Raw genomic sequence first — 27,574 nt, 5'->3', positions numbered from 1 at the left:
TTCATTAAGGCAAGTGAGGTGTGTTGAACTGAACACACTCCAACACACTCCCATCAGTTCTCTCTCACACAAGCACATTCGCTCAGGCAAACACTCCCCAAGGTAACAACTGTATGTTATGTGTGCGTGCATGGCAAATATTCTCCACATCTGGATTGACAAAGCAGCTGCAGCAGTTGCTGTGGCGATAGACGAGACCGCCACTCTGACTCCCATCATTTTGGTCGGTCAGGTCAGTTGAGATCTGTCTTCGTAGAGGATATATGGTGGTAGTGACCGCCTATGCCTGGGCCTTTGCCCAATTGTTGTTGTGGTAATGCAGATGTCTTGTGGGTAGCGTATGGCTAGGTGTGAGGCTATTATCTACCGGAAGGTTTCCCCTCGGACGTCTCTCGCTTCCCTTTAGCGGGCGTGGCCGCACAGGCGAGTGGCCTGGTCCTCTTGGAGACGGGCTCCTGGGTTCTGGTTTTGGGCGGGGGCGTGGAGGTGGGGCGCACGGGCGCTGCAGGCTGCCTCCTCCTCTCGCCGGCGGCCGGCGGGCGTCTGTGGTGCTGAGGGGAGGGGCTGTCGGTGCGGGAGGTGGAGTAACTACGCGGGGAGGTGCTCATGCTGCGCGCGGCCGACGGGGAGCCCGGGGCCCGGGGGGTCCCGCTGAGGTTCCGCTGCGGTTCCCGCGGAGCAGGGTGGGGCCTGCCGTAGAGAGGGGACGGCTCTGTGGAGCCGCAGAGGGACAGGGCTGGGACCTGGGCGACGAGGAGCCCATGCTGGATGCCTTCCGAAGCCTGTTGCAGAGAAGAGAACAAAATATACCCTTACCACACGTCCGTTATTTACCATCGTGATTGTGCTATTTCAACAATCATTTACATTATATTTGCATTCAGCTTCATCCAGTGCAACTGGCAATTTAGGTTTAATTTAAAGCTAACTGTACTGATCTGGAGGTATTGTGCATCATTTGCTAAGCACGAATGACATGGCACCCTGACAACAGTGAATGCTGACAGTCATGAGCCAGAGATGGTCATGTCCCCATGATTGTCATTAAGGCCTATACATACAGTATGTAGATGGTCATGTCCCCATGATGGTCATTAAGGCCTATACTGTACATATGTAGGTTTAGAATGGACGCTGCCCAGGTGTGGTGCACTTACCTGCGCAGAGAGGAGGTTGCTTTTGTTGTCTGGGGGTGTAGGGGTGCAGCGGGAGTGGTCACTGGGGCCGACGGGGGTTTCCTGACCGGCGTCACCAGCCTGGGGATCCTGCTCCTCTTCTGGCCCTCCGCCGCCCGTGGCCTGCCCCTCTCCCTCACGGACTCGTCCGACTGGTGTGTGTCGTCCTCGGAGGCCGTGGTGGACCGGCTCGGGGAGGAGGGCACACCGGGCGGTCTGTGGCTGCTCTGTCGGCGCTCCAGGACCAGCCGAGCCAGGTGGGGGCGTCTGGTCTTCAGGTGGTGCGGGGAGCCGGGGCCCCTCGGAATCGACCGGTCCGAGCCGCTCTCCTCCTCTGACACGGGCACCGGAATCCGACTCCGGCGCTGACGGCTGGTTGGAGCGTTGGTCTCAAGCTCCTCCCCTTTTGTCTCAGCACCAATCACAGGTGGTGTTTCACCCTCCAGGCCCGCCTCTTCCTTCATCTCCTCCCCTGTCTCTGCATCAGCAGCGAGGACTTCACACACCTTTTCCTGATCAGCATCCTCTTCCTGCTGAACACACGGCGCTGCCTCTAAATCAGTTTCCCCACCGGCTTCTAGAATGTTCTGCACAACGGCTTCTTTTGCATTTCGAATGGAAGCTTCTGATTGGACAGCTGCCTCAGGCATGTGCTCATGTTCTGCCTCCTGCGAAGCCGAGATGCTCTCTCTGCATTCTTCCTTGCTCTCAGCACTTTTGTCGCTCTCGCTCGCTCCCTCCTTCTCACTCTTTTTCACTCCTTTCTCTGACGCTTCCTCCTCTAGGATCACTGCATCACACGGAATATCTTCATGTTTTTCTGAGTCATCAACTCTGTCTTCCTCTTCCTCACTCTGTGGGCTTTCTTCATCTCTATCCTCCTCTAATTTCTCCTCTTCCTCAGTCTCGCTCTTGATGTTTTCTTCTTTCTCCTCCTCCTCCTCATCCTCATCCTCTCTATCCTTCTCTTCCTCTTGCAAGACTTCTTCACTTTTGCTCTCCTCCTCCTCGCCTTCGCTCTCACCCTTCATCTCCTCTCTCCCCTCCTCATCCTCGTCCTCCTCTTCTTTGGCGCTCTCTGATTGGCTGGGCTCCGGCGCTGCCTCCTCGTGGGAGCTGGGGTGCTGCTGTCTGGCCGTCATGACGTTCAGGTGCGACGTCTCGGCGATGTGGATGAAGGTGCGCTCCACCTTGGTGAACGGCGGCGAGGACGTGCCTCCTGAACTGGACACCATGCTGACGGTCGGCATGGCGATGATGGGCCGGGGCTCGGACCTGATGATGGTGAACGGCAGCGTTCCGGGTTCGGCCTCGTCCGGCTGTGGTGGCGGCCGCTCACTCTGTGGCGTCAGTGCGGTGAACGTGCCCTGCCCGTCGCCGGGGGAGACCAGGCCGTTGCCGGGGGAGGCCAGGCCGTTGGCCGGAGAGGCCAGCACCAGGGTGCGTGAAGCGTCCTCCTGGTCGTGCTCCTTGTTGTGCGCGGGGGCCATCAGGGTGGATGCGGCGTTCTCCGGGCTCCCCTCGCTGCTCTTTGGACTGCCCTCGCTGCCAGAGCCCGGGCCCTCTCGGCCCTCCTCCCGAGGCACGTCGAACATCAGCACCCCTGACAGGAAGTCCACTCGCTTCGGCCTCGTCTGGGGGGGCGGGACCTCAGGATGTGCCTCTTGGATGTCCTACAAAAGAAAATCAGCAATATGCTTGGTTTCAGTGATGCCATTACAAAGTACACTGACAAGCACATCTAAGGTTAGTAATTATAGTAACTGATAAAGCCATCTAATTTAACAGTGGATGAAAGCAGTATATTCAGTGGGAAATATTGTATGTGTATAGAAAAAACAGACACATTTAAGTTAGTTTTGAATTCAGTAGCTCTACATGTACATGGCTGATAAAGTGATTGCAAGAATTGTTAACTGACATACACTACATATCGCCATCACATTACTAGATTCAGCACTGAGAAAGAGTAAACAGACTGCATGAGTTCTTCCCCAATTCCTTTAATATTTTGGTTGTATACAAGCTTTGCAGGATTGTCTTGAGTAACTGACATACATTTTTTTAAAAGGCACAAAAGACCATGGTACAGTGTTATATTATCTTGCGTCCCTATTGTTTTTTTTTTGTAGTTAAATCACCAAGCCCGTTGTGATTTCAAGTGTAGGCTCAAAATACAGTGCTTAGCCCAAGGCATGTACAGCAGCGAAGCACAAGGAAGCAGAACACAGAGCATGCTGACGGTTACACCACTCACATGTTAAATCCAGCAGCGTGTTCAATAACACATTAGTCTTTTAAGAAAAAAGCATAAAAAGCTCAAAACACATGCTTTTCTAGATATGATACAAGTGGAACTGTACAGTGTTATTGCAATACAAAACAATGCTCTGTTTGTCTTTATAAAGTTCTAAAGTCTTTTCCTATACAGGATTGCTGACTTTTGTTAATGAGGCTTTTCCAAGAGAGATGTTATCAAGCTAACAGTACACTACATACACAGCAAATTTCCCTTTTTTTCTTTTTATTTCATCACACGCACAGTGTCTCCCTAGTCACATTGGTAGGGTGTGTGTGTGTGTGTGAGAGAGAGAGAGTGAGAAAGAAAAATGACAAAATGGCTTACAAAACATTACATGGAGCGAAACCAGTGTGAACAATTATTTACACATACTGGATAACTGAACACTGCCCAGTGCCCTCAAACTGTCAAATATGTTTATGTAACTACCTGCATCCCAAAGAATCCAAATTACTTTTTTGACAACATATATGGGTAAACACTCTAGAAGAGTTTTGTTAATATATCTTCAGTGACATACTGCTGATTTTACATGTAATACTTTTTTTTACTCCATAAACCTGACTTTCAATGAACTTTGAATTTGGATTTCCACGTCTGGTCTATATTTACTAAACATACTGTACAGCCATCGTACATTTTTTTCCCTTTTCAGCATCTTAAACACCACTAAGTTTCTCTACCATATTATTACCCATCTCAATACTGCAACAACGCTTTACACCAGACCAATGTTACCAAGACTACATGTCTGTACTATCACGCAAGACATGACGCATATTAGGCCACAAACACTTTAGAAAATACTAAATACTGCAGAGTCAAAGCACTGGTGGCCAGTGTACAGTACTGATGTGTACATTTGCAAATGAGCTAGTTTTACCGCATCATTTACCATCACTGACCTCATTAGCTGTATAGTATAGCCTACAGTGAGAAAATGATCACGCAACTCAGCACAGCATAACAACTCTCTCAAGACCTCATCAGTAGAATAATTTTGTCAGTTGTGGACACTGGGAGCAGTCATCAACTGATTGTGAGCGTAAAAGGAACGGGTAGAGGAATGTGAACACATATCAATGTTTTGTTTGTAGTAGGAGACGGTCAAAACGGACAGAAACACGACTTTGAATATAGCGACAAATATCTTGATTTGTGTAGACTGCTAGCACAATCAAATGATATTTCCATGTTAAAAAGGCACAGTGCAGTGCAAATGATCTGACGTGAGTTGAGATTCATTTTAAGCTTTAGCCACATATGCCACTGGGGCCCACAAAGAAAAGAAGAAGTTATATTAGAGGCTGATCACTGTAACACATGAGAAGAAACACACAACACACTTCGACAAACTTTTATCAGACATGCATCTACTTTCATACTGCAGCCTGTCTTGTCTTACATGAAAGACCCATTCTTAATCCAGAGACGTCATCTATGAATTGTGATAAAGTGGGGTTATTTACAGTACAACTCCTGACCAAAACCTCAACAATGTAGTTTAGTCATTTTGTTTTTGTTTTTTTTTTATAAAAGGGACAGAATGCGTTGTTACATGTAGTGTATGAGGGTAACTGTATGTCTCTGAGTGTTTGAAAATGCATGTAAACCATGTTTGCTGTGCTTAGCATTAAGACACCAAAAGCAGCAAGCTAAGAGCATTCTATCAGGCGAAGGATGTTTAAGTGAATGAGTGCACTGAGCAGTACGAGCTAAAGCAAAACATGACCGGTGCAGCTGTGGCCGCCCCTCCAGCAATCAGTGATAGCATTCTCTCTGTGTAGCAAAACAATTGTACATTTCTGATATAAAAGAAATATACACTTTTTTACAATTTTGTGATGAAATAATAAAAAAAAAAATGAACTTCTAAGTATGGGAACTATCTGAACTAGCACTGCGCCGCTAAAGCTGAAATGCTGCACTAATCCATTAAGAGGACACCTTTAAACCTCAACGAGCACAAAATTGCATTACCATCTCACTCACTCTATATAAGTGATTTCTGTGGCAGGCTCAATTTAATAGGTAGCGCACTCTAGCAGGTTTTCTGGTATGTCAACGGTGCTGTTGCACAGCTCTATACGTTTATAAGTAGAGAGAGAACCCTGTTCATCCAGCCTAGCACACAAAGCCAGAGCATCATTGCATTCCAGAATGCCACATGGACATGATAGTGAACCATAAAAATAGAGGTGACTGAATGATACTGCACAGGGGTGCTGTCCATGTTGTACAGTAGTCATAGCAGCAATGGGGTTCTATACAATGACCACAGCAATGGTCCACAGTAATGGGTTTTGCATACCACTCTTCTTTGGTGGGGAAATTATAAACGTTATGAATTTGTCACTACTAATGATAAATAAAAACTAAAAGACAAGTGGATTAGATGGACATACAAAGACAACACTTATGACTTGTCTGTATCATTTTTTTTGTCTCCCTGTTTGGTGACTCAGGAACTAGACAGAGTTGGATCATCTATTCTTACACTGCTGCGCTACTGCCCTTGGGCCTCCATAGTGTTGCTGCCAAATGTCTGATCCGGTTAATCTGTCATCGGAAAAGCACACAGATGCATATCCAGCACAGCCACAAAGAACAACACTGAACATACACATTGACATGATGGGAGCACAATGACCTCCCAAACACCAAACTATTGCCAAACTCTCTATTGCCATTCAGTCTAACTGGACTTTCACTTAGTTATCTATAGGTGCGAGTGACAAAGCAGCATCTAGGACAAAGTTCAGCTCACTTTAGTTCAACCTCTCAGCTGAGGCTTTCATACAGAGGAAACCAGCAGAGCTCTATGTCCGTTTGGCTGGAAAAAGTACAGGTTGTATCTCCCCATGGCTCAGACGCAGATGAGTACAGTACTCAACACAGAGTGAAACAGGAACTGCACCTTTGTAGCTGCAACCAGTGCACTACTGACGGGCAGCCGTGGCCCACTGGTTAGCACTCTGGACTTGTAACCGGAGTGCCGGTTCGAGCACCGACCAGTGGGCCGCGGCTGAAGTGCCTTGAGCAAGGCACCTAACCCCTCACTGCTCCCCGAGCGCCGCCGTTGTAGCAGGCAGCTCACTGCGCCGGGATTAGTGTGTGCTTCACCTCACTGTGTGTACACTGTGTACTGTTTGTGTTTCACTAATTCACCGATTGGGTTAAATGCAGAGACTAGGGGTGTGACTTCCGAAACCGACGTCTCGAATCAGTGTCGGGGCTTCGAAGCACAAGTGTTTCGAAACACTGCTTCGAAACGTGGTTCAAAACAGCCATGTCATGTGACCAAAATTAAGTGAACCTTCGGTGCATTTCACCAGTGTCGGCAGGCGTGCCCGCGCGTTCAATTAACAGTGTAGCTTAACCGTAGTGGTTAGTGAGGGTGTTTTTTGCACGGTAGCCTAGGCTGCTCAAATGTGGTTCGATCCCCGTTTGATTTGTAAGGTATTGTTTCAGATCGTATCTGTTTATGTTTTCTTACTTCACCATTAACCACACAGTTTCAACTAAACTCTCAGAATGGTCAAAAATCGAGAGTTTTTATAAGAAGAACGTGATTTAGAGAACACATAGTGGCAGCAATAAGACTCCCTTTATTGTGACTTCATGTGGTCTCCCATCCAGTAATTGACCAAGGGCATGCTGCTTAGCTTTTGACAAAGATTGAACACAGGTAACACAGCGAGCCACGAACTTTAAAGACTGCATCTCTAATACGAAGCATTTGACAGATTTGTTTCACCCTAAACAGCTCTGAGGTGTCGGAATTGTTTCAAAGCTTCGGAACAATTCGGCACAATTGCTTCGAACGTTTCAGTGTTTCATAAAGCCTCGCTTTGCCCATCCCTAGCAGAGACCAAATTTCCCTCACGGGATCAAAAAAGTATATATACTATACTACTATACTATACTATACTATACTGTCTCCAAAGAGTATTTGAGGTGGTCTTGCCCAGCCCACCACATGATCTCTTTATCTATACTTTTAACACAATTCACAACACCATCCACATCAATTACTTAATTAGCACTATCTCCCATTTCGCTGTATTGTGCCTTCTGATCTTTAAACATACTACTCTTCAGTTCCTTTAGAAAGAAAGTGCTATTAATAAGCAGTTTGATTTTCTCTTGCAACTAAATTAGCTAAATAAAATGCTACTAGTTTTTTAAATGAGAAACTCAATCAGCATTTACTGTATAAAGCATTATGGGAAGCCCGAATCTACCCCAAGGGCAATTTCTTTGTGTAAGAATGAGCTGTTAATGCTAACACTGATTTTCCAAAGACACTAGCTGCCGACACGGTTCAGGCAGTCCGACTGAATGAAAAGCAAGTGTGCGCTTCAGTATTGCTACGCTACTCTGTTGATGTTGCCCAGCGTGGCTCATCCATCTGTGTGCTGTCAGCCTCGCTTATTGTTCTCATCCATTCCCTAGCCGCCGGCCGCGCGCTAAACTGGTCGTGGAGTGGGAGGTGGGATGCGCTGGGGGTCATGCTGACGTCTGAGTGCCTATAGGGAAAGTGCTTAGTGTGCAGCCTCTGCCCTTCTAATGTCCTTCCCAAATAGTGTGCGTGCGCACACACACAAACACACACACACACACACACACACACACACACACACACACACACACACACACACACACACACATAATACACACGCACACACACACACGCAAACACACACGTCAGCACAGGACGCACAGGTTCACTCAGATATAGACACATATAGACACACCACAGCCACCAACACAGACATAAAACAAACACACTCCCACTCACACAGAAACAGAATTGTGTGCATCACCATGTTTTGTGATGGCACAAATCCTTGATCTGTCTTCCCTCATGTTCATCATTAAATATTGCAACCATAAAGAAACCACATTGCAAAGAAAGACAAAGAAACAAACAAACAAAGTCAGTGCTTTCCCATAGCTATCAGTCCTACAGCCCAACTGGTCCATCTTGCTCTGTTTATCCGCTAGGATCTCCATTTCATGGGTGTGACCAGACTGTACTGTAAGTGCACTGACCAGCCCTCAGCAGGATGCTGTCTGCCACACTCCCGGGCCATGCGCTGAGAGTGAAGCAGGGGAAGACGGTGGAGAGCTCAGAGCCGGACACGGCTCCCTCAGCCCATTCAAGTGACCAGGAGTGCAGATGCTCCCCGTCTCAAGAGGAACATGTGCACATGCACGCCTACAACAGCTCGGACAAAGCTCAGTCCCCATGGGCGCTTTGCCTCGTCCAAATAGGAGATTATTTGGCTGTTCCTGTTGTAGGGTTTAGTGTCTTGAGGATTGAAGTGACCTCTTAAGGGACACAACTCATGATGTGGTGATGGAAACAGTGATGATGGCTATGAGGAGGATGTGAATGCATAGGTGGCTGTGTTTCCATGGTAAGAGGGTGTTCTGCGATTTCGTCCTGTTCCCTATTACTACTGAGCATGTGCAGGTCCGCAGCTGTCCATTACAAGAGCTTTAAAAACAGTAAAATATCTTTTTTTTTTTTGCATAAAAAGAAATGTGTATACAGTAAAATCTCTGGCATTTTCTCCCTCGTCCTATGGCCCTTGGCAGCCATTTTGAGAGCTCAGTGGCCACAGGTATCAAGTGACCTTTTTCTGTCTCTCTCGTCCAGAGTGTAACCAGACCCGCACATTCATTCAGGAATGAACACACACATCCACACACATTCACACACACACACGGCTCCTGGCCTACGGTTATTGCACAAGCAGATGGATGAAGGTTTTCCATTTCTCCTTTCTTGTCAGTTTATAACAAAGAAGGATTGCTCTCCTGAAGTGATAAGAGTGTGTGGAGAGTGCACATGTGTGTGTGAAACATTTACAGTACAGGACTCCGTGTGTGTGTGTGTGTGTGTGTGTGTGTGTGTATGTGTGTGTGTGTATGAGTATGAGTGCGTGTACGTGAGTGTGAGTGCACATCACGTTTTGTTCATGAGTTTGGCCAGCATCTGCTGGAGGTGGAGGCGCGACAGGTTGAGCACAGAGTGGCGGGCCCGTGGGTTGCCTGGCAACAGGGGCATGTGTCGGCGGTGGGCGTGCCGGTGGGCGGGGCTGCTCTCGGCCGAGCGGCTGCGCTGAATGGCCGGGCTGCCCAGGGCGGGGTCGTGGGGGAAGGGCTCCGCTTCCATGGAATTGGAGGAGAACACATACGACGCCAATCTTCTCAAATGGGCGGGCCTCGGGAAAGAGTGTTGGGGGTGTGGCCTGTCCTCCTCCAACTGAAAGAGACCAATAAGAGTGGAGGAAAAAGGAATCAAGCTGGGAAGACTACGGCGTGTTGTGTGTGTGTGTGTGGTGTATGAGTTGTGTGTTCTCAACTGTGTGGTGGTTTGTGCATTCTTATCTAATGTATGTCCCTGTTATGGTGAGTCCATAGAAGGAAAACAGAACATAAAAAATGCGCACACACACACAGACACACACACAGGCACGCCGAAATAAAGGACTTCAGTTTTACTGTACTCTCAATGGAATTTGATCATTACATTACATTGGTTAACTGTCCGACACTTTGGAATGATGGTCTTGGGACAATTTTTTGTGATGGGTTTTCTTGAAAATGCTGTCACCAAAGGGAACATATATTGCACAAATACAGGAATAACTACTCTTTCTTTGAGCTCTACTTTCAAATGAAAACTGCACTGCCTTCAAAATGTCAAAATCTTGAATTTCTACAAATGTAGACCTACTCTGATGTAAAAGTATGGTACTCATTTTCTCATGGAAGAGACAAACAGTACAGTGCATACATACATATTTGATACATGCACTGTACTGTAATATACATCTGGGTTAAGTACCAATGCATTCAAAATGGTGGGAGCATCCTTATCCCCATGCAATATGCAACATCTTCCAATACAACCAAATAAAGACTAGCTCACGGCAGGCTCAGACAGGGAAGCTGTCTGCCTCAAACGTGTCCCTGAAGAAAACTGTGAAACTGCTGTGTTCTGAAAGCCTATCACACAGGAAAAGCGTACCCTGGACTATGAGGCAATGATATGCACCTAATGAAGCATGTTCTCTGTCTCAACCAAACAAATATAAACAATAAACATACACCCACTCACACACAGTAAATTATACAGACAGTAGGTTGATATCTACTGTTTGCCTACACATTCTGCTACAGTTCCTCACACAGATCCTCTCAATCCACTGAGACCTACTGCATCCGCAGTACAAACCAGAAGAACAACCATAATTTGCCTTATAAAGATGACCCAATTTTCACTGAACCACAATTTATTCGCTCTCACCTACATGACCATGTTTACCCTGTTCACTGACTGTATCCCATAATGTACAGCAGGGAAGACAATGTTTAGACAATCAATGTATGTAAATCCCATTCTGTAGATCAGATTGTCACACAGAAATGGTGTCATAGCGCTTCATGTGGCCCAACACAACAACTTACCATACGAGAACCCTGACGCACATGGCACAAAAATATAACAGCAGAAAATAAAAGGCCAAAACAAAAATGTATGCTGAAAGATCACCATAAATTTGCATGAAGAGTCCTGGTGAAATGACATGTAAAAACAGCCGTTCAAAGCAGCTTTTTTTACACCAGGCAGGGAATGGAGGAATAAAACAACACAGTAAAAGATGAGAAATGGGAGCTTTTGAAACACCCATGGCTGAGTGTTCAAAGAGCCTGTAGCCTGTCCGTCAGCAGAGCGAGCCTCCAGCAGCCTGCCTTGATCAATTCACCTCCCGCGCTCATGTGCGCTTTCATGACGGACAAGTGAATAAATCAAGAAGAGTGCAGTGACACCGCAGAGGGCCAGTAGACACACACACACACACACACGCAAAAATATGCACCATTTCTTTGCTCAGACACACGCACATTCTTACTCTCTCATACAAGCATACGCCAACAATACACACACACACACACACAGAGTCGTTCTTACCTGTCTGTGAGGACCAAACGGTTCGGATTCTCTCCTCCGGGGGCACGTGTGAGGCAGTGAGTGACAGGGCGAGTGGGCGGGGCTGGGCCCCGCTCCCTCCCCGTTGTTGAGAGCCATCATGCAGCGCGTCCGCTCAGCAGAGTGGGTCTTGGGCCGCACCACACCGTCGTGGCACCTCCGCCGGCCCTCGTGGTCCTCCAGCGGACGCAGCTCCTCGGGCTCCTCGTCCGTGGTGCCCGAGGTGGTGGGCTCGGCACCCGGCAGGAAGTCGCGCAGCTCCATCTCCTTGTCGATGATGACCCACTCGCGGCTGTCAAAGTCCTCCTCCTCGGCCAGCGGCACCGAGTGGATGAAGGCATTGCTGTGGGCCTCCTGGTCGGCGTCCACCGAGGCGTCTTGCCGCCCACTGGCCTGCCGCTCGCCCTGCCCCGCGTCCAGCGAGAGCATCTGGGCTGGCTGCGAGGAGTAGACCAGCCGGGACGGGGAGCACAGGATGTCCATGCGAGACCTGCGGGCCACCACGGTACACAGACAACACAGGTCAGTGTACAGCGTCTGTCAATCTGAAAATCACGCTCAATCTGAAAGTCACGCTCAATCTGAAAGTCACGCTCTGCCTCCTCATTTGCTTTCTAGCTATGAATGGAACTGAAACATATAATGGCGAACCACACTTTTAAAACAAATGTGTTGTCCCTATCTGGACACAGAGGTGTGTTAAAAAACAATGCAAGTTGTGTTGTTTTCAACACATATTGTGTAACAAATAAAAAAAAGGAAACAACACAAACTATGTTGACCCTAGTTGTGTTGCTTTCAACACATTCGTTTTAACAGTGGAGGAGAAAATGCCCGTTTCTCAATAGATTTATTTATTTTCATTTTAATGTTTCTATTTTAAGTTCATCTACACAGTCTCCTGATAATCAATCTACTCCAAACGCACAGAATCAACACACAAAACTTCACCGTCTGTCATAGGCATCTGCACGGCCATCTGCACCAGAGAGTCGGTCAGACTCGGGGCTGTTGACACGGCGGAACCTGAGGGCACGCGCCTGTCCGCTGGGAGATTCCAGAGCTTTCGCCTCGGCAGAGCCCGTCCCTCCTGCTTGACCCTCCTCCTCCAAAGCCACCTGTGTCTGTCAGCAGCAAAGCAAAAACCATCCGTTAAATAGGATTTTCTCTTTCATTTGAATTTGTATTATCTTTCATTTTCACTGTGAGATCAGATGGGCGTTGTTGAGGTTAACTGAGAGCATTTTCTTTGAAGCTTAATGGAGAGTCATTTTTAGAAGCTTGCTACTGTATGAAGCTCATTAGGATGTTTCTGCTAGCCTGCACTGGCGGTAGCACCAAAGATCCTTGATTACTAGCATAAAGCTCCGCTTTAACCCTCTCTGGTAGCACTGTGGGATAAGTGAGAACCTTGCTGATGCTGATCCTGAGTTTGTTGCGGTTGAAGTCTGTGTCGTCCCAGGCCTCTCCCTCGGGTGGGGGATGGGCGGCGTCGCTCGGCCTGCTGGGTGCTGGGGCGGGCGGGGCGTTCTCCTGGTCACTTAGGTGCTCATCCTGCAGGACATCATCTGTGTTCTCTCGCTGCTGCTCCCCAGGAACCGGCGTTATGTTGACCACTCTGGGAAACCAGGAGGAGGTGTCATACAGCCAGATTAGTCGTTAGATTAGAGTGCAGAGTGCAAAGCCAGAGCCAAAGTCACACAGAAACACGAAATCAAGACGGAAAACAAGGCTAGGATTTGTAAACATGTCATGTACATAAATGCGACTACTACCATTCGATATCACTTTCTGGCAGGACATAGTATCTATTTTGCTCATGATCAATCTTTTTAAGTGAGATATTTTTTTCAGTTCAGTTCTGCTCTGATTCAGATATTCTTGGATTGTGTGTGAGAAGTCAAAGTTGTTCATGATGTAAGTGAATACAGTCCTCTCCAGAAAGCATCTAAAAGACTTTATGTAAATTGACTGGTCAAATCCATTGATCAAGTCATTGATCACATTTTTACTATATTTATGTTTCACACAGGTTCCACATCAGTCTAATCAACCAGAACCATGCAGTCACTGCCAGCAATAAATCATGGTCTACATGTAAGCCTACAGTATGTCAAACAGAAATGTAAAGGTGTCGCATAAAAGTATATTATTAAATGAAAAACACATCTATAGTCTCCAAATGACAGGTTAACACCATGGTCTTCTCTTCTAAAGGAAAAGCAGTCTAGACACAGGATGAGGGAATAGGACGACGTGTGAATTTAAATGCCAATGCCCTGCTCTGGATCTTGGCTCTAACCCAAATGGGACTGGGTAATGCTTTCAAATGAATGCAGAAATTCCTAAGCATACGTAAACAAAGTCATCTATTGTAGAAGGGAAAACAAGAAAAAGAAAATCAGCACTGCTCATGTTTGTTTGTGAGAATGCTTCAAAATAAGAAGAAGAGGATTTGGACACGCAAGCAGAGAGCACTTCAGGGACGGGGTGGGTGGAGTGGACGAGATGAAAGGCAGCCGTTCTGGACCACTGCCAACTCTGAGGGAGCCAGTGTGCAGTCCCAGGCTCGCCGCCCTGTGCCGGGCATCAGAATGACTAAACGTGCGCTGGGCTCCAGGAGGAAGGGAGTCCCGTGGGCAGGCGCTCTGCTGCATTGTGCTCTGCAGCCAGTCAGGGCCGCCTGAGGTGCAGTCAGGGAGATCACAGACACACATCAGACGGTGAGGCAATGCAGGAGGCGTCAGAGCCGTCTCCCCAAGGACACACACCCATATAAGTGTGTGTGTGTGTGTGTGTATGTGTGTGTGTTTGTGTGTGTGTGTGGGGCCATAAGCTTCAAAAGAAGTGGATGAGGAGAAGGGAAAGAGACAGAGACAGAGATAATTGGCAAGCCAGAATTGCAGAGTGGGTTATTTAGTGTGTGTCAGTGTGTGTGTGTGTCCTACCCTGCCACTGCAGCAGTCGGTCTGGTGTTTTGTTGGGGTGGGGCAGGCGTGCTGGTTGACAGCATAGGCTCTGTCCCTGCTTTCTCCCAATCATACGACTCGTTCTCAGTAATGGTCCTGTCCTTCATGCTCATATCAAACACTGACATCAGCAACTAGAGAGAGAGAGGGAGGAAGGGAGGGAGAGAGGGAGGGGGAAGGGAGAGAGGGAGAGAAAGGGAGGGAGGGAGGGAGGGGGAGGGATAGGGAGAGTGAAAGAGGGAGAGATAATGAGAGAGAAGGAGGGAGAGAGACAGGGAGGGAGGGGAGGGGAGGGGAGGGGTGAAGAGAGTCAGAGGTGGCTAGAAATTAGACAGAGGATTTTAATGCACTACTGACACTCAATTATGCCTGTTAATTTGACCATTTAATTAAATGATTTTAATGAGACAATATTTTACCCCTTATCTAATCGCATCAATTAATAGGCAGATAAAAATGTGTGCCTACTCATTAGAGGCAGATGCCTTTGACACATAAATGATCAGTTAGTTATTAAGCAGTTAGCTGGTCTCTTTATTGTACCATAAAACATCATGCCTCTATAGATATCACTATCATGGAGAAGAGAGCCAATTACTACTGAATGATTGAGCTAACGTAATAAATACACTTTGTAAATACAATACAGTAAATCTACATTAGTGTACACTAACACCATGTGATAGACTACAGCTGACGCCATTAATGTATATCCTATGTGTTGTTTTACATTCAACTTTATAATTTACATTTTAATTATTTCAGCTGGTTTGTTTTCACTTTTATAAATAATATATAGGAACGTGACATATTACCAACCATCACGTATGTCCAACCTCTTACGTGTATGTGTCACTTAATATTCATTTCTATACAAACCAAGACAGCGGATTCCTAGAGAAACGCAAGCACCCACACCATACGTTTATCTAGTCAAGTCAAGTCAAGTCATATTTATTTATGTAGCACACTTAAACGCAATGTTATTGACCCAAGGTGCTCAGAAATAAAATAAACAGTAATAAAAACAAAAAATAAAGACATAAATGACAAAAAATAAATAAAGGAAAATACAAACTAATAATAATAATAAACAGATTATGATTGTAGATAAAAATAAACATATGGTTACTGAAACTACTACTACTATAGGCCTAGAGAAAGATGTACAGTAAAGTTAGATGCCAGTTAATTATAATATAAATAATATCTAAATTAGCTATGTACCAAAAATTAAATTTTATCGTGACTCGAAGAGCTGTAAACAGTGTTGTAAGGCTGCGTGTACAAATCCGCTTGGAGCTCCAGTGGAATTTTGAATTGCTGACGAGAATTCTCGGGCTAACCGTTGATGTGCTGTGAGAAAGGTTGGGAATAAGCACCCACCAGCCCAGCACTAAACTCCTAGCGTGGTAAACAAAATCGGATATTTCAGGCAGTAAAAGCCCCGGTAGGAACCAAACTAGATTTTGTTCAAATCTACACACCTATGGCTAATGAAAAATGTAAGGTTCATTTAGCAAATGTATTAAAGTAGTATTAAAAAACATTGTTGTTTTAGAATTTTCGAACGAAATGGTTGGTAATTAGCAGGTTTATGATAATGGTGTTTGAAATTTCCCAGTAAGACTGAACAATTTTACACTGACATGAATCATTTGATAATATTTAATATTTATATATCATTTGCTGGGTCAAGACAAATTCATATACAATAAATACATAAATGCAGCACAACACACATACAGGTTTATTTCAAATGGAAGAAACTGTTAAAGGGACTTAGAGGGAGATCCTAGTACCTGGTAATCTGGTTTGGTATAGTAGTCTAGCCCCAACACGTGGTCCAAGAAGATGTAGAACTCCGACGGCATGTGCTTCAGCAGCATCTTGTGCTCGTAGCGTTCCTTAATCTGACCCACCTGCTCCTGTTCATCACAACATCAAATCTGAGATTAGCAATACAACAGAGAGAAATCTGACACATGACAAACAGTAAATTAAATGGTGTGATAGGTTTAATTCAGGGTGACACACACTTGATTACACAGTTGCCTCCTAACTAGCGGGGTGAATTACCTTATCCTTAATTTTTCGCCATGGTAACTGACCAACAGTGAACTCCACCAGCATATAAAACAGGGACCACAAATCGTCATGCCGACCCATCTCCTGTTAAACAAGGAGCAGAATCAGTTTCTAATCACTCACATGAAGCACAGATAATGTATTCATGTGGATATAGGAAATGTTGACATTGCATGAAAAACACAGCACATACTTTGTTTTTATGAGCATTGACAGACGCATATCGGACTGTCCCCCGGAATCCTGCCACCGTTCTTGGCTGAAAATTACATATTTAGCAACATTTCAGTCTCCTTGTGAATTAAAATGAATTAAGATCTCACACATTTAATACTTTTAATAATATATGTGTGTGTGTGTGTGTGTGTGTGTGTGTGTGTTATCATGTGTTGTGTGAAGAGACTGCTTGAGGGTATATGGCGTGCCTGAGAACAGTGTTTGTGCAGCACGCGGTGTGCAGCACGCGGTGTACACTGGCTGGCCCAGGGGAACAGGCTTCTCTCTCCACTTGCATCTGCATCAGTGCCTCAGCTTAGCTACTTCTCCACTCTCTCCTCATCCCTCTCTCCTCTCCAGCTCTCATCCCTCTCTCCTCTCTCTTCTTTCTCTCTTCTCTCCTTTCCAGCTCTTGATCTCCTCTACTCTCTCTCTCTTTCTTTCTTTCTTCTCCTCTCCATTCTCTTCCTCCCCTCCCCTCCTCTCCCCTCCTCTCCTCTCCAATCCCCTGATCCCTTTCCTGAGTGGAAGAGTGTCACCCTCCTTCTGTTTGTCCCCATGTCACCTCTGGTGGCACCTGTGTGGATGTTATTTGTCCCCATGTCACCTCTGGTGGCACCTGTGTGTGGATGTTATTTGTCCCCATGTCACCTCTGGTGGCACGTGTGTGGATGTTCTAACAAATGGTCAAGCGGGAGAGCACAGAGAGGCCCTTACTAGAGGAGATGAAGGACAGGAGTAATGAGGCAGAGGGAAAAGAGGAGAGAAACTGAGAAAAAGGGTGCAGAAAAGAAGAAAGGATGGACAGAGGGAGGGACTGGTGTGTGCTGTGGACTGGGCGTCCAGAGAGGAGAATGTGAGGTGCTCTGCAGTCCAGTAGAGGACAGAGAGGTGCTGAGAGAGACCACTCACAATGCAACTCTGTCGCTATGGCAAGGGGAACAAGCACTTGAGAATAAAAGCATGCGCTTCCAACAAAAAGGACCAAAGGAACTGCGAAATGAACAAAAACAAACATGACAAAGCATTTAAATCATAACACATTCTCAGACACAAATAATGAAACATAACAAGTTTTACTGAATCCAAATTAAACAAAACAGAACATACTTCACAGATACCACAATGACAAAACCAAAGATATTAAATGACACCATGTTTACTTGATACAATTCAACAGCAGTAGGGTAAGGACATGGCTGTGAGATTTCTAATGGTGCTGGTTAACACAGCCCAAGGTCTTCTGCTGTTCATTGCAGTGCCGAGCATGCAGGCCATGACACCACATCTCCCCTGGGACTCTGATGCACTACATACCTCATACATTATTTACTAAGAGTGAGAGACTTTTACCCACCTCCAGCTTAAACAACACACTCTTATTATATACTGGAACATCAGTTAAGATACGGAGACTAACTCAGGAAATATTATTTTAAGAATTATGGTATTACTAGTCCAATCTAGGAGGAGTCAGTATGTGTATGTGTGGAGGAGATTTCTGCAGGCTGAGTTTAATTAATGGCTGAGTTTTTGCAGCAGTACAGGTGCTTAATCAACGTGACCCATCTGAGTAAGCAGAAAGATTAGACTTGCCATATATCCCACTCTTCCCTTCTGTGTTCCATTGCTCTCCCTTTATCAACATGAAAGAGACACATTCAATCTCTTAAGGCATCACTCTAGGGCTCTGGGTGTCGGCTGTGTGTGTGTGTGTGTGTGTGTGTGTGTGTGTGTGTGTGTGTGTGTGTCGGGGGCAGCAGAGCTAAGATGGAGGCCGGGTGGTGACGATGCTGACGGCGGTCCCGCTGCAGGGAGCTGGTACTCACCGGCCGCACCTCTCCGCTGGTGTTGGTGTACTGCCTCGCCAGGCCAAAGTCTAGCATGTAACATTTCCTATATGTCGATGGCAGCCGGCCCATGGCAAAGTTGGACTAAAGGCAGCAAAGCAGGAAGAGGGAGAGGAAGGGAGGGAGGGAGGGAGAGAGAGAGAGAGAGAGAGAGAGCATAAATTAGTCTTCCAGGATTTGTAGCAATGTCAAAGCTGCACACACACACACACATACACACATCTACACAAAGCAAAGTCTGTCTGCTATCCACGAGCAAATTCAATGACATTGATTAACTGAAAAAATTGGAGGCAGAAGGATCGATCTAACATTTAAACAATTTAATTTCGCCGTAGCCAAATTAGCCTCTAGTATTGTGAATAGTAAATGAGCAGAGGGGGTCAGGTGAGATGGGAGGAGGTGAGATGGGAGCTGGTGAGATAGGAGGAGTTGAGATAGGAGGAGGTGATATGGGAGGAGGTGAGATGGGAGCTGGTGAGATGGAAGCTAGTGAGATAGGAGGAGGTGAGATGGGAGCTGGTAAGGGCAGGTGGCGTACAGGCTTAATGTCCCTGTGCAGGAAGCCCACTGAGTGAATGGCCTCTATGGACTCCAGGATCTGTTTGCCCAGGCGGAGCGTGGTGCTCATGGAGAAGGTCCCCCGAGGCTGGCTGCGCCTCAGATCAGCTAAGTTCCTCCCCTACAGAGGAGAGCGGGGAGGGGGAGGGAGAGAGAGAGAGAATCAATCTTTTATCCTCGCCGCTCTTGTTTGCAACACAACTGAACTGACTGGTAACTGTAAAAGGATTATTTGGGGATAATGAGATTTACAGAATCGATAAACTTATTAATGTTATTATGCACTCCAACACTGACTACATTGACTACAGACAGTTTGATCATTTCATTACAATTCCCAGTTGTAAAACTGAACACATGATGTGGTCACTGCACTGGTCACTGTACCTGCAGTTGCATAACCACGTAGTTGAACTTCTCGTTTCGTCCACATCCGATAAATTTGCAGACATGGTTTTTCCCTGAAAATAGTGTAAACATAACATAAACATAAAGGTCATGAAAGAGACATGCAATACAATTAGAAGTGGAATGGTACTGTTTTAAGTGCTTATTCCGTTACGCTTTTAATGAGAACAGTGGCTAGAGGACATCAGGAGGCATTTCACAGTGTCCTAAAAGAAGGGCACACACACACACACACACATCTTCTTTCTGTCTCCCTGATCCTCGCTCTCTTGCTATCTCTTTCACGCCTATTACCCTTGGAAACCTCCCTGTAGTATTGGAAGCTCCCAGCAGTACTGCAAAGCCACAGCTGGAAAAAAACGGATCTGACAACCAAAGAAAACCCCTGCACTTTGAGTGTGTGTGTTTGTGTGTGTGTGTGCGTGCGTGCGTGTGTGTGTGTGTGAGAGAGAGAGAGAAAGAGAGGGAGAGGGTGTGTATGTGTCCGCTGATCCGCTCATGTGCATGTGCAATGTTAAAGGCACAGCTCTGAAGTGGTTATGATTACTGTGTTTGTGTTTGTACCTTCCTGTGATAAGCTAAAAGCCTATTAGCCGAATCAGACTCTCTGTCTGGGCTCCAGTAGAGCTAATAGGAGTCATCCAGTGAAAAACAGTGAAAGTGTACGTTTATGAAAAAGAGTCCACAATTGGATTTATAGTTCACAGTCTTTATCACAGGAAATATTTGTACCTGAACTATTTAATGTTCCAGCTTCTAGATAAATAGTTATATACCAAGCGACAGAATCAAACTGAATTTGTCAGGTTTTGCATCATCATTGCAACAGAAATAGCAATCCACACAATTCTCCACACAATATAATAGCAACAGTGAAAAGGTGCAACATTCTCTGCTATATAATTTAGAACAATCACCACTCCCTCATGCAGACAGAGACACCGAGTACAGATTTGAAGTCTTTACATGTTACAGTTTCTCCACAGCTTTCGGGTTAGTTGAACATGCTATACATTTACAGCTTCAGACGTCTGATTGACTGAGCCAGGGGCCCACTTCCGATGGATTATGTGTGACACACTTCATGATTTCTGTGCACACCACGGAAGCAACTCTTCAAGCAGATGCAGGTTAAGATTACTTCCTCTACTACTCAGTCAGTTAGTTTGGTTAGATTGCCTCAAGAAACAGATGGACAGATGGGCAGAGACTCTCACACATAATTCCCATTGATATGTACAGGGAGCCCCAGGTGAGTAAGAAACTGTGTTTAATGGTACAAGAGATAGGGATAGGGCCTATATGGGTGTAAGCAGAACTAAGCCACACTAAAATACACTTAGCTACAACATTTAAGAAATGGACTTCTTCAAATGGAGAAATGGACAATACTTCAAATGTGACAAATGGACTCCTGATCAGTGACACATAAATGTGTGCTTCCATTTGCTTGTGAGCATTTACTGCAAGAGAACCAGAGACTTGCTGCCTGAGGCAAGCATGAGAGCACACTTGCTTACCCTGGAGTTTCTTCAGAACAGCCACCTCCATCTTGAGCACTTGTTTGGGTTGCTGGGCCGACTCCACCTTCAGTGCCACATTTTCCCTGGTCAGCAAGTCTAGTGCTTCATAGATTTCCCCAAAACCACCTCCCCCTATCTTCTTGAGCTGACAGACAGACAGACAGACAGACAGAAAGAGAGAACAAGGTTATGGGAAATGGAGAGTGAGAGTGAGAGAGAGTTAAAACACAATGGACAAACTTTCTGTTAAGTAGTCATTATATAATATAATACTGTATGTCTTAGCTGCTCAGTTTATGCAACTACAAGCCTTATTAAAACCTCTTGTGAATGACTCTCAGGCAGGCATGGAGTGGTTTACTCACACCTGTTTTTAATCCGTAAATCAAGTTTGTGTTTTAAAGTCATATGATACTTTCTTGTCCAAAGATTGGCTTATGGTTTGACATAAAGTAAATATAGCCTACATCTTCTATCTTCTACTACAGCATTACGAAGTCAGACTGGTGGAGACAGACATCCAGGGCCCTGGACAAAAAGGCCACTTTACTAAAGTACCGGTAGCTTTGTGTGTTTACGGATATGCCTATGGTACAGTCCATATATAGTATAATTTAGCCATGGTTACATAGGCTCATTGGCTTGTGTCACTAGGTTTAATTAACACAGACCACTGTGAACAGAAGACTACCTGATGTCTATGTGTCTATGTGCATGTCTCACTGCTCATAGTCAGATGACATTGCTAAAAAAACACCTGTTTCTTGCATAACTAACAGCCAAACTGTAATATCCACATATTCCCTATAGTGGCATCACAACAGACAGTCTGTCTATTACTTGCTGATCACACATATCATGGCATTTATCACTAATGAAACACCAGCATACATTTCCAATGGCTTTCAAATCTTCAAAATTCCTTACCGTCATCTTTCAGATTTTAAATGTGTATTGCAGATTTATCCAATAGCAGAAAAACACTGCATACTAATAGATTTTTCAGGGGAAAATGTGTCATAGTTGGAACTGTTTTGAGACAGTGATACATAAATTAATGGTATTGGGAAGCTGTGGGGTCACTGAAGTCAAAAACTCAACACTGTATGTGTCTAATATAATGATTAGGAGAGGTTCATCATGGAATATTAACTACTAAGTAGTCTAGTTAACTTGACAATAACAGCAGCCTGATAGAATAAAGGCTGCCCTTAACTGACCTCCCTAAGCCTGTGTGTGTAAAGAGTATCAACATTACGATTGGTATTCATATAAGATCACCCAAAAGGGCACACTCTCAAATACACTGCACAATACAGATAAACGCATGTGAGCATGTGGGTCAGAAAACAGCTCTCACACCTGGTACCCTGAGAGCAAAGGGCCGAGACTTCAAAGGGCTTCACAAACACCTGACCATGTGAGTGTGTGCAAAGTACGTGCCTTTGTGTACTAAACAAATTTACTATAACAAATGTGTGAACACAGTTGATCTTTTTAGACACACATCACACAGAAACATACACACACACACACACACACACACACACACACACACACACACACACACACACACACACACACACACACACACACACATGAACACACACACATAGGCGCGTGGTCACTCACCACTTTCCAGCGCTCCTTCACCATGCAGTTTGGTGGCAGGATGTCCACCTGCTCCCCCACCCCGTTCATGTTGACGTCGCCCTGGACAGCAGGCCCTACACACTGCATTGGCCGGCTAGAGATGGGCACTGCTGCCTGCGGCCCCCTGCCATTTACCTGCAAAACCAAACACACCCAGTCAACACCAAACACACCCAGTCAACACCGAACACACCCAGTCAACACCGAACACACCCATCAACACTAAACACACCCAGTCATCACCAAACACACCCAGTCAACACCAAACACACCCAGTCAACACCAAACACACCCAGTCAACACCAAACACACCCATCAACACTAAACACACCCATCAACACTAAACACACCCAGTCAACACCAAACACACCCAGTCAACACCAAGACATCTGGGAAAGACTATGTTAATTACCCGTACAGCTTTGAACTGTTTTAACTGTTTTACAGCATGGGTGACCTGTATTCCTCAAACAATAGGTATGTGCATAAACATAAACGCTATTTCTTCAAATGTATACATACATATCCATTAAGGACAGACAACACAATCAGTCTTTTCCAGACAAAGCAAGAACTTGTCAAACACTTAACTGGACAACTCCCCTGTACAATTACCCTACACCGACAAACCAAATTGTATGTAGGAAAAATGCTGAGGGGGAAATCAGTTACAGTGCATGGAAAGATTTTTCAGTTTCACATACTATATTACTGAAGGAAATAAGTTGCTAGGATACAGTCTGATATTTCAGGATGAATAAGATGAAGGTCCTGCAGACATCCACTACTCATCAAACCATACGCAGGTAATGATTCATGCTACACAAATATGTCATTTTAGACAGGACAAATATATTGCAGCCAATACAGGCTTAGGTTCCAATCCAAGTTAGTTCCAAGGTTCCAAGTTAGTATACCAGCACATGCTAACAATGCACACATAACCACACAGAAGCACAAAGGTAGAATGGGGGTCAAACAGAACAGTTTGAAAGATGTCACATGAACACCTGTGCCCAAACTGGCAACAGTAAAAAGAACAAAGCTGAAAAAAGCCAATGTGTCAAAAGGATAAAGTCTGCCCCTCATAGCTTTGTCTGTAACACTGTGCACACGTGTGCACATGAACACACTTGTGTGATACTACTGTACACAATAACACAAACTAGCAGCACTAGCCCAACACTAGGAGCATTTCACAGCAGAAATGGTGCAGTAGCACCGTGAAACATGATCTCAATGCATTTTATATATTTAAAGTAAAATGAGACAAAATATTAAGCAAAATAATAGAGACAAAATAATGAAACATAATCAATGAACAATTAAACAATGCAATTTAAAGAGTAGTGATAGGATGTTTGAACAAAAAAAAAAGTACCAGTAATTTAAAAATCCATACAAATAACCACATTAAAAGCACATCAAGAAAATATTATAAAGGCGATGAATTTGACTGCAGGCCATAGAGTTTTTAATCTGGATTTAAAATATCAACAAATCAGCATATAGTTTTGATCTGTATGTGTATGAATCCACACGTCTGGATATCATGGGTCGCTCTTAAAACATACAGGCTCTGCCAAACTGCCTGTGCAATTAGTTCCACGTCATCCCCGTATCTCAATACGAGACACGCAAACCATCCTGCATCAGCTCTCTTTAGCTTGGGGGACTGAGTGCCTAAGAGGCTGCAGACTACACCCATCCCAAACCATTGCAGAGTATCAGATATCAATTCTCTGGCCCAGACAGATGGTCATTTTAGCAGGGAGAAGACTATATTCTGTCCCTTTGTCTTTCAGTGAAAAATATCTAAATGAGCTTTAATTCATTCTCTTGGCTGTTGTGGCTTTGAAAAATACTACTCTGTGGAACAGCGGCTTCTTGAAACTGGCCTCCTTTCAAATGCAATTTGAGATCCACATGAAACAGCTAGGCGCTTTCTTGTGAATGACGTACAGTCAATTTGTTTCACTTCTCAGAGATGAGTAACAAGCTATTTTTGGCCCTAGTATGCTAGAGGCTCTAGCAGTTTCCCTCCACATAAATATCCTCAAAGTCTGTTAAATCCTTAGATGTCAGTCAGTTAGGTGACAGATCTAGACCATTACTACTGACTACTGTCTGACACACATATGCACTCAGTCTAAATCTCCAAATGCTATCCTACTTGATTCTACTGCCAGGGAATCAAAGCTACATTACTGCTGCTTACCAACACAGGTGATGTCATCTTTTCCCATGGCTAAAAAAATGAACAATCAGAATGTTTGTATGACCCTTTTGAACTGGAGCGCTGGTGACCGAGCAGCATCTGTTAGTCTACATCTGAGGGTACACCCAAATTGTGCTTACCAAAGCTCTTGCACCATGAGGTCCCCTGTGTAAAACAACCTCCAGGCTACTTAAAAGCACCACTCTTCTAAGTCCTGTCTCTGTTCCAATGCTGGAAACCTGCTCTTGAGATAGACTAAAAGGAAAGACTTTCAGAGCAACACCAGAAGGACCACGAAAGGGGAAACCTCCTAAACCTTCTCCCCTACACTTCTGTCTTCCTGACCTCAGCAGTTAAAAGGACCTGTCCAAGTCCAGCAGACAATGTCATTGTCATCAGTCATGTCAGTACATGTTTCAAAGTGTAATTTAAGATTAAATACCGTAGGTAGGATGACTAAGGATAGCGGGTTACAGATGGCCAGTTAATGGTAAGACACATAATAGATAGGTCTACTGAGATATCTGAGGAGTTGGTCACTGTTATGAGAGCCCAAAATAAATACTCACCTCACCTCACCTCACATGTGCTAAGTGACCGCATGGAAATTATTTAATGTGATTGCATTTTGATCAACTTTATTGCATGTTAAGCTTACATGTTAAATCAAAGACAATGGGAAACAAATGTGTCAACCAATATCTACTAATTAGTTAGATCACAAAGAAAACTGCTCACAAATAAGAGGACATTTCAAAATCAACTGGTGAGCCAATATTTCCATCCCAATAGAAGACAACAACAGAGATTTATCCAATACACTCGTGAGCAACAGAGCCTTGTCCAAGATAACCAAATATGAAGTGCATAATCTGAGTTAACAGAATTTAGTACAAATAAGCAGACAAACTATAATGCATAAAGCCAGACCATTTGTGTCATTTACCTCGCCCAAAGGATGATAAAGCGCTGTGCTCCTTTTCGTTTCCTTTTTGTAACCTTCATTGGGGACTGTGCGGGGGCGCAGAGTCTACAAAAGGATCTTTGGTAGCGCAAAACTGCAGAGGTACCGAGGGGAAACTGGCAAGCATCTCACTGACATTTTAGCATTAATATAAATTCAGTGGGTTATAATTATACAGGGGAGATTTCACAAGTGAAGAATTCCTCCCAACTATAAACTGTTTGACACTATAGCTGTTTTCACAACTGCGAGGTAAAAAAAAACATATGCACAAAGCCTATCATAACCAACACGTCTACAAAATGATGAATTGTCATCATGCACCTGAACGACAAGCATGTTTTCGATCATTTGCCAGTAGCCTACCGTCCGATGTCTACATCACAGTGACTAGCCTATGACAGCGAATCCTTTCCATGAAGCTTGTGTTTAGCATTACTGGAAGCTTAAACTGTCACTGTAGTAGCATAGCCTAGTTGATTCATAGCCTACTGTACTGTAGCACATCCACCCGAACCTTCGCATAAAACAGTCGATATGGAACATCAGATTTTGCTAATGATATTTACATCCTGGCCGATCGTCCTGCACTGCTGCCTGCCCTCACATTTTCTCCGCACTGCAGCGAGCGCGCACAGTGAGAAAGCACAGTGGTGCTATACTCAAGTTGCGACAGGCGGCGCGCGTCGCCTGAACACAGACGTCAAGATCACCCTAACCCCTGGTCCCGCCCTAGGTATGTTCTCGTCCAATGAATAGCTTTTACAGTTAAACCCGCCTTTGAAAACGGTTTCTTTCATAGCCCATTGGAGTAATTTCAATCATTCAATGTGAGGGACAATCGGAGGCAACATTCCCTTGCTCTGTATGGATTCGAGGAGCAGCTTGGGATATGTCGTTTTCCAAAGGCCTCCATCATTAATGCGATAAGGAAGGATTTTCGACTCTAAATACTACATTTCCCTATGTTGACCTGCGCGACTTGTGATGAGCAGATCTTCTGATGCGTTTCTGTCAATTATTCATGATCATTGTCGTACAGGTATAAAATTAGATTATTATACGGTTTAGGTTTGAATACTACATTTTAGATTATGCAAGGATGTGTCATTTAATCAAGACTCACTGGCACGTCCCAAAGCGCATACTCTCTATCACAAAAGCACACGCGCATCCGATGGGCGTTTGCCTCCCACATAGGCATCCCGCTATGCATAGGGTCAGTATTGACAAGGTGCCAACACACGCGACACAGAAAATCAAAAACGTTAACTTAGGATAATGCAATGTCGAATTGCACAGACAAAAAAATGAAGAAGACCATTGTTCTGCCAACCTGCTCGCCTGCCGACGAAGTAAGACCTCAGTTGGACATGTTTGGGTGAGGCGCATCATTTCGTTCCCAGGGTCGCTGCAGTTTTTTCTTCGTTGATGCTGCACCATTTCCCATCCTCCCCGTTCTCGGTTTCAGCTCTGAATCAGCATCACACGGATACTCCCATCATGCACCGCGCCCTTGCGTACATATACTGTTGCATGGCAACCTGGATGGTGTGAGTTGGTTGTGAAATGTGAATCCTAAATCCAGATGAGGCAGTTACAGGCTCCCGTTGAAAAATGTATTTCACATTGAGCATGCCAT

The 27,574-nt window shown here is 45.0% G+C and overlaps 1 protein-coding gene across 2 annotated transcripts; it reads right to left on the bottom strand.

Moving 5' to 3' along the window:
* Window positions 1-482: 482 nt before the first annotated feature.
* ttbk1b (tau tubulin kinase 1b) lies at window positions 483-27,401 on the bottom strand. 2 transcript variants are annotated; one of them, XM_048269507.1, is made up of 15 exons: window positions 27,269-27,401; window positions 22,730-22,885; window positions 21,095-21,242; window positions 19,554-19,627; window positions 19,147-19,287; window positions 18,585-18,689; window positions 16,733-16,798; window positions 16,531-16,623; window positions 16,254-16,379; window positions 14,431-14,585; window positions 12,893-13,100; window positions 12,434-12,606; window positions 11,465-11,972; window positions 1,158-2,848; window positions 483-782 (listed from the first exon to the last, which is right to left on the bottom strand). In XM_048269507.1, the coding sequence occupies exons 2-15, from the start codon at window positions 22,835-22,837 to the stop codon at window positions 605-607; spliced, it is 3,774 nt and encodes a 1,257-aa protein (XP_048125464.1). In that variant the 5' UTR covers window positions 22,838-22,885; window positions 27,269-27,401; the 3' UTR covers window positions 483-604. The 2 variants fall into 2 exon arrangements, with proteins under 2 accessions (XP_048125464.1, XP_048125465.1); XM_048269508.1 differs by lacking the exon at window positions 27,269-27,401 and adding an exon at window positions 25,915-26,584.
* Between the last annotated feature and the right edge of the window lie 173 nt (window positions 27,402-27,574).

This window comes from Alosa alosa, chromosome 18 (assembly GCF_017589495.1).
Source record: "Alosa alosa isolate M-15738 ecotype Scorff River chromosome 18, AALO_Geno_1.1, whole genome shotgun sequence".
Classification (NCBI taxonomy): domain Eukaryota; kingdom Metazoa; phylum Chordata; class Actinopteri; order Clupeiformes; family Clupeidae; genus Alosa; species Alosa alosa.
Note: the sequence above shows the minus strand (reverse complement) of the source record. Positions and strands in the feature narration are given on the sequence as shown.

Excerpts from the sequence above, each read along its gene's own strand:
- ttbk1b (XM_048269507.1), bottom strand. The coding sequence starts at position 22,837 with ATGCAGTGTGTAGGGCCTGCTGTCCAGGGCGACGTCAACATGAACGGG. Across the intron at positions 18,690-19,146 it reads TGCACAGGGACATTAAGCCT|TCCAACTTTGCCATGGGCCG; the intron begins GTACGCCACCTG and ends TGCTGCCTTTAG. Across the intron at positions 2,849-11,464 it reads CGTTTGGTCCTCACAGACAG|GACATCCAAGAGGCACATCC; the intron begins GTAAGAACGACT and ends TTTCTTTTGTAG.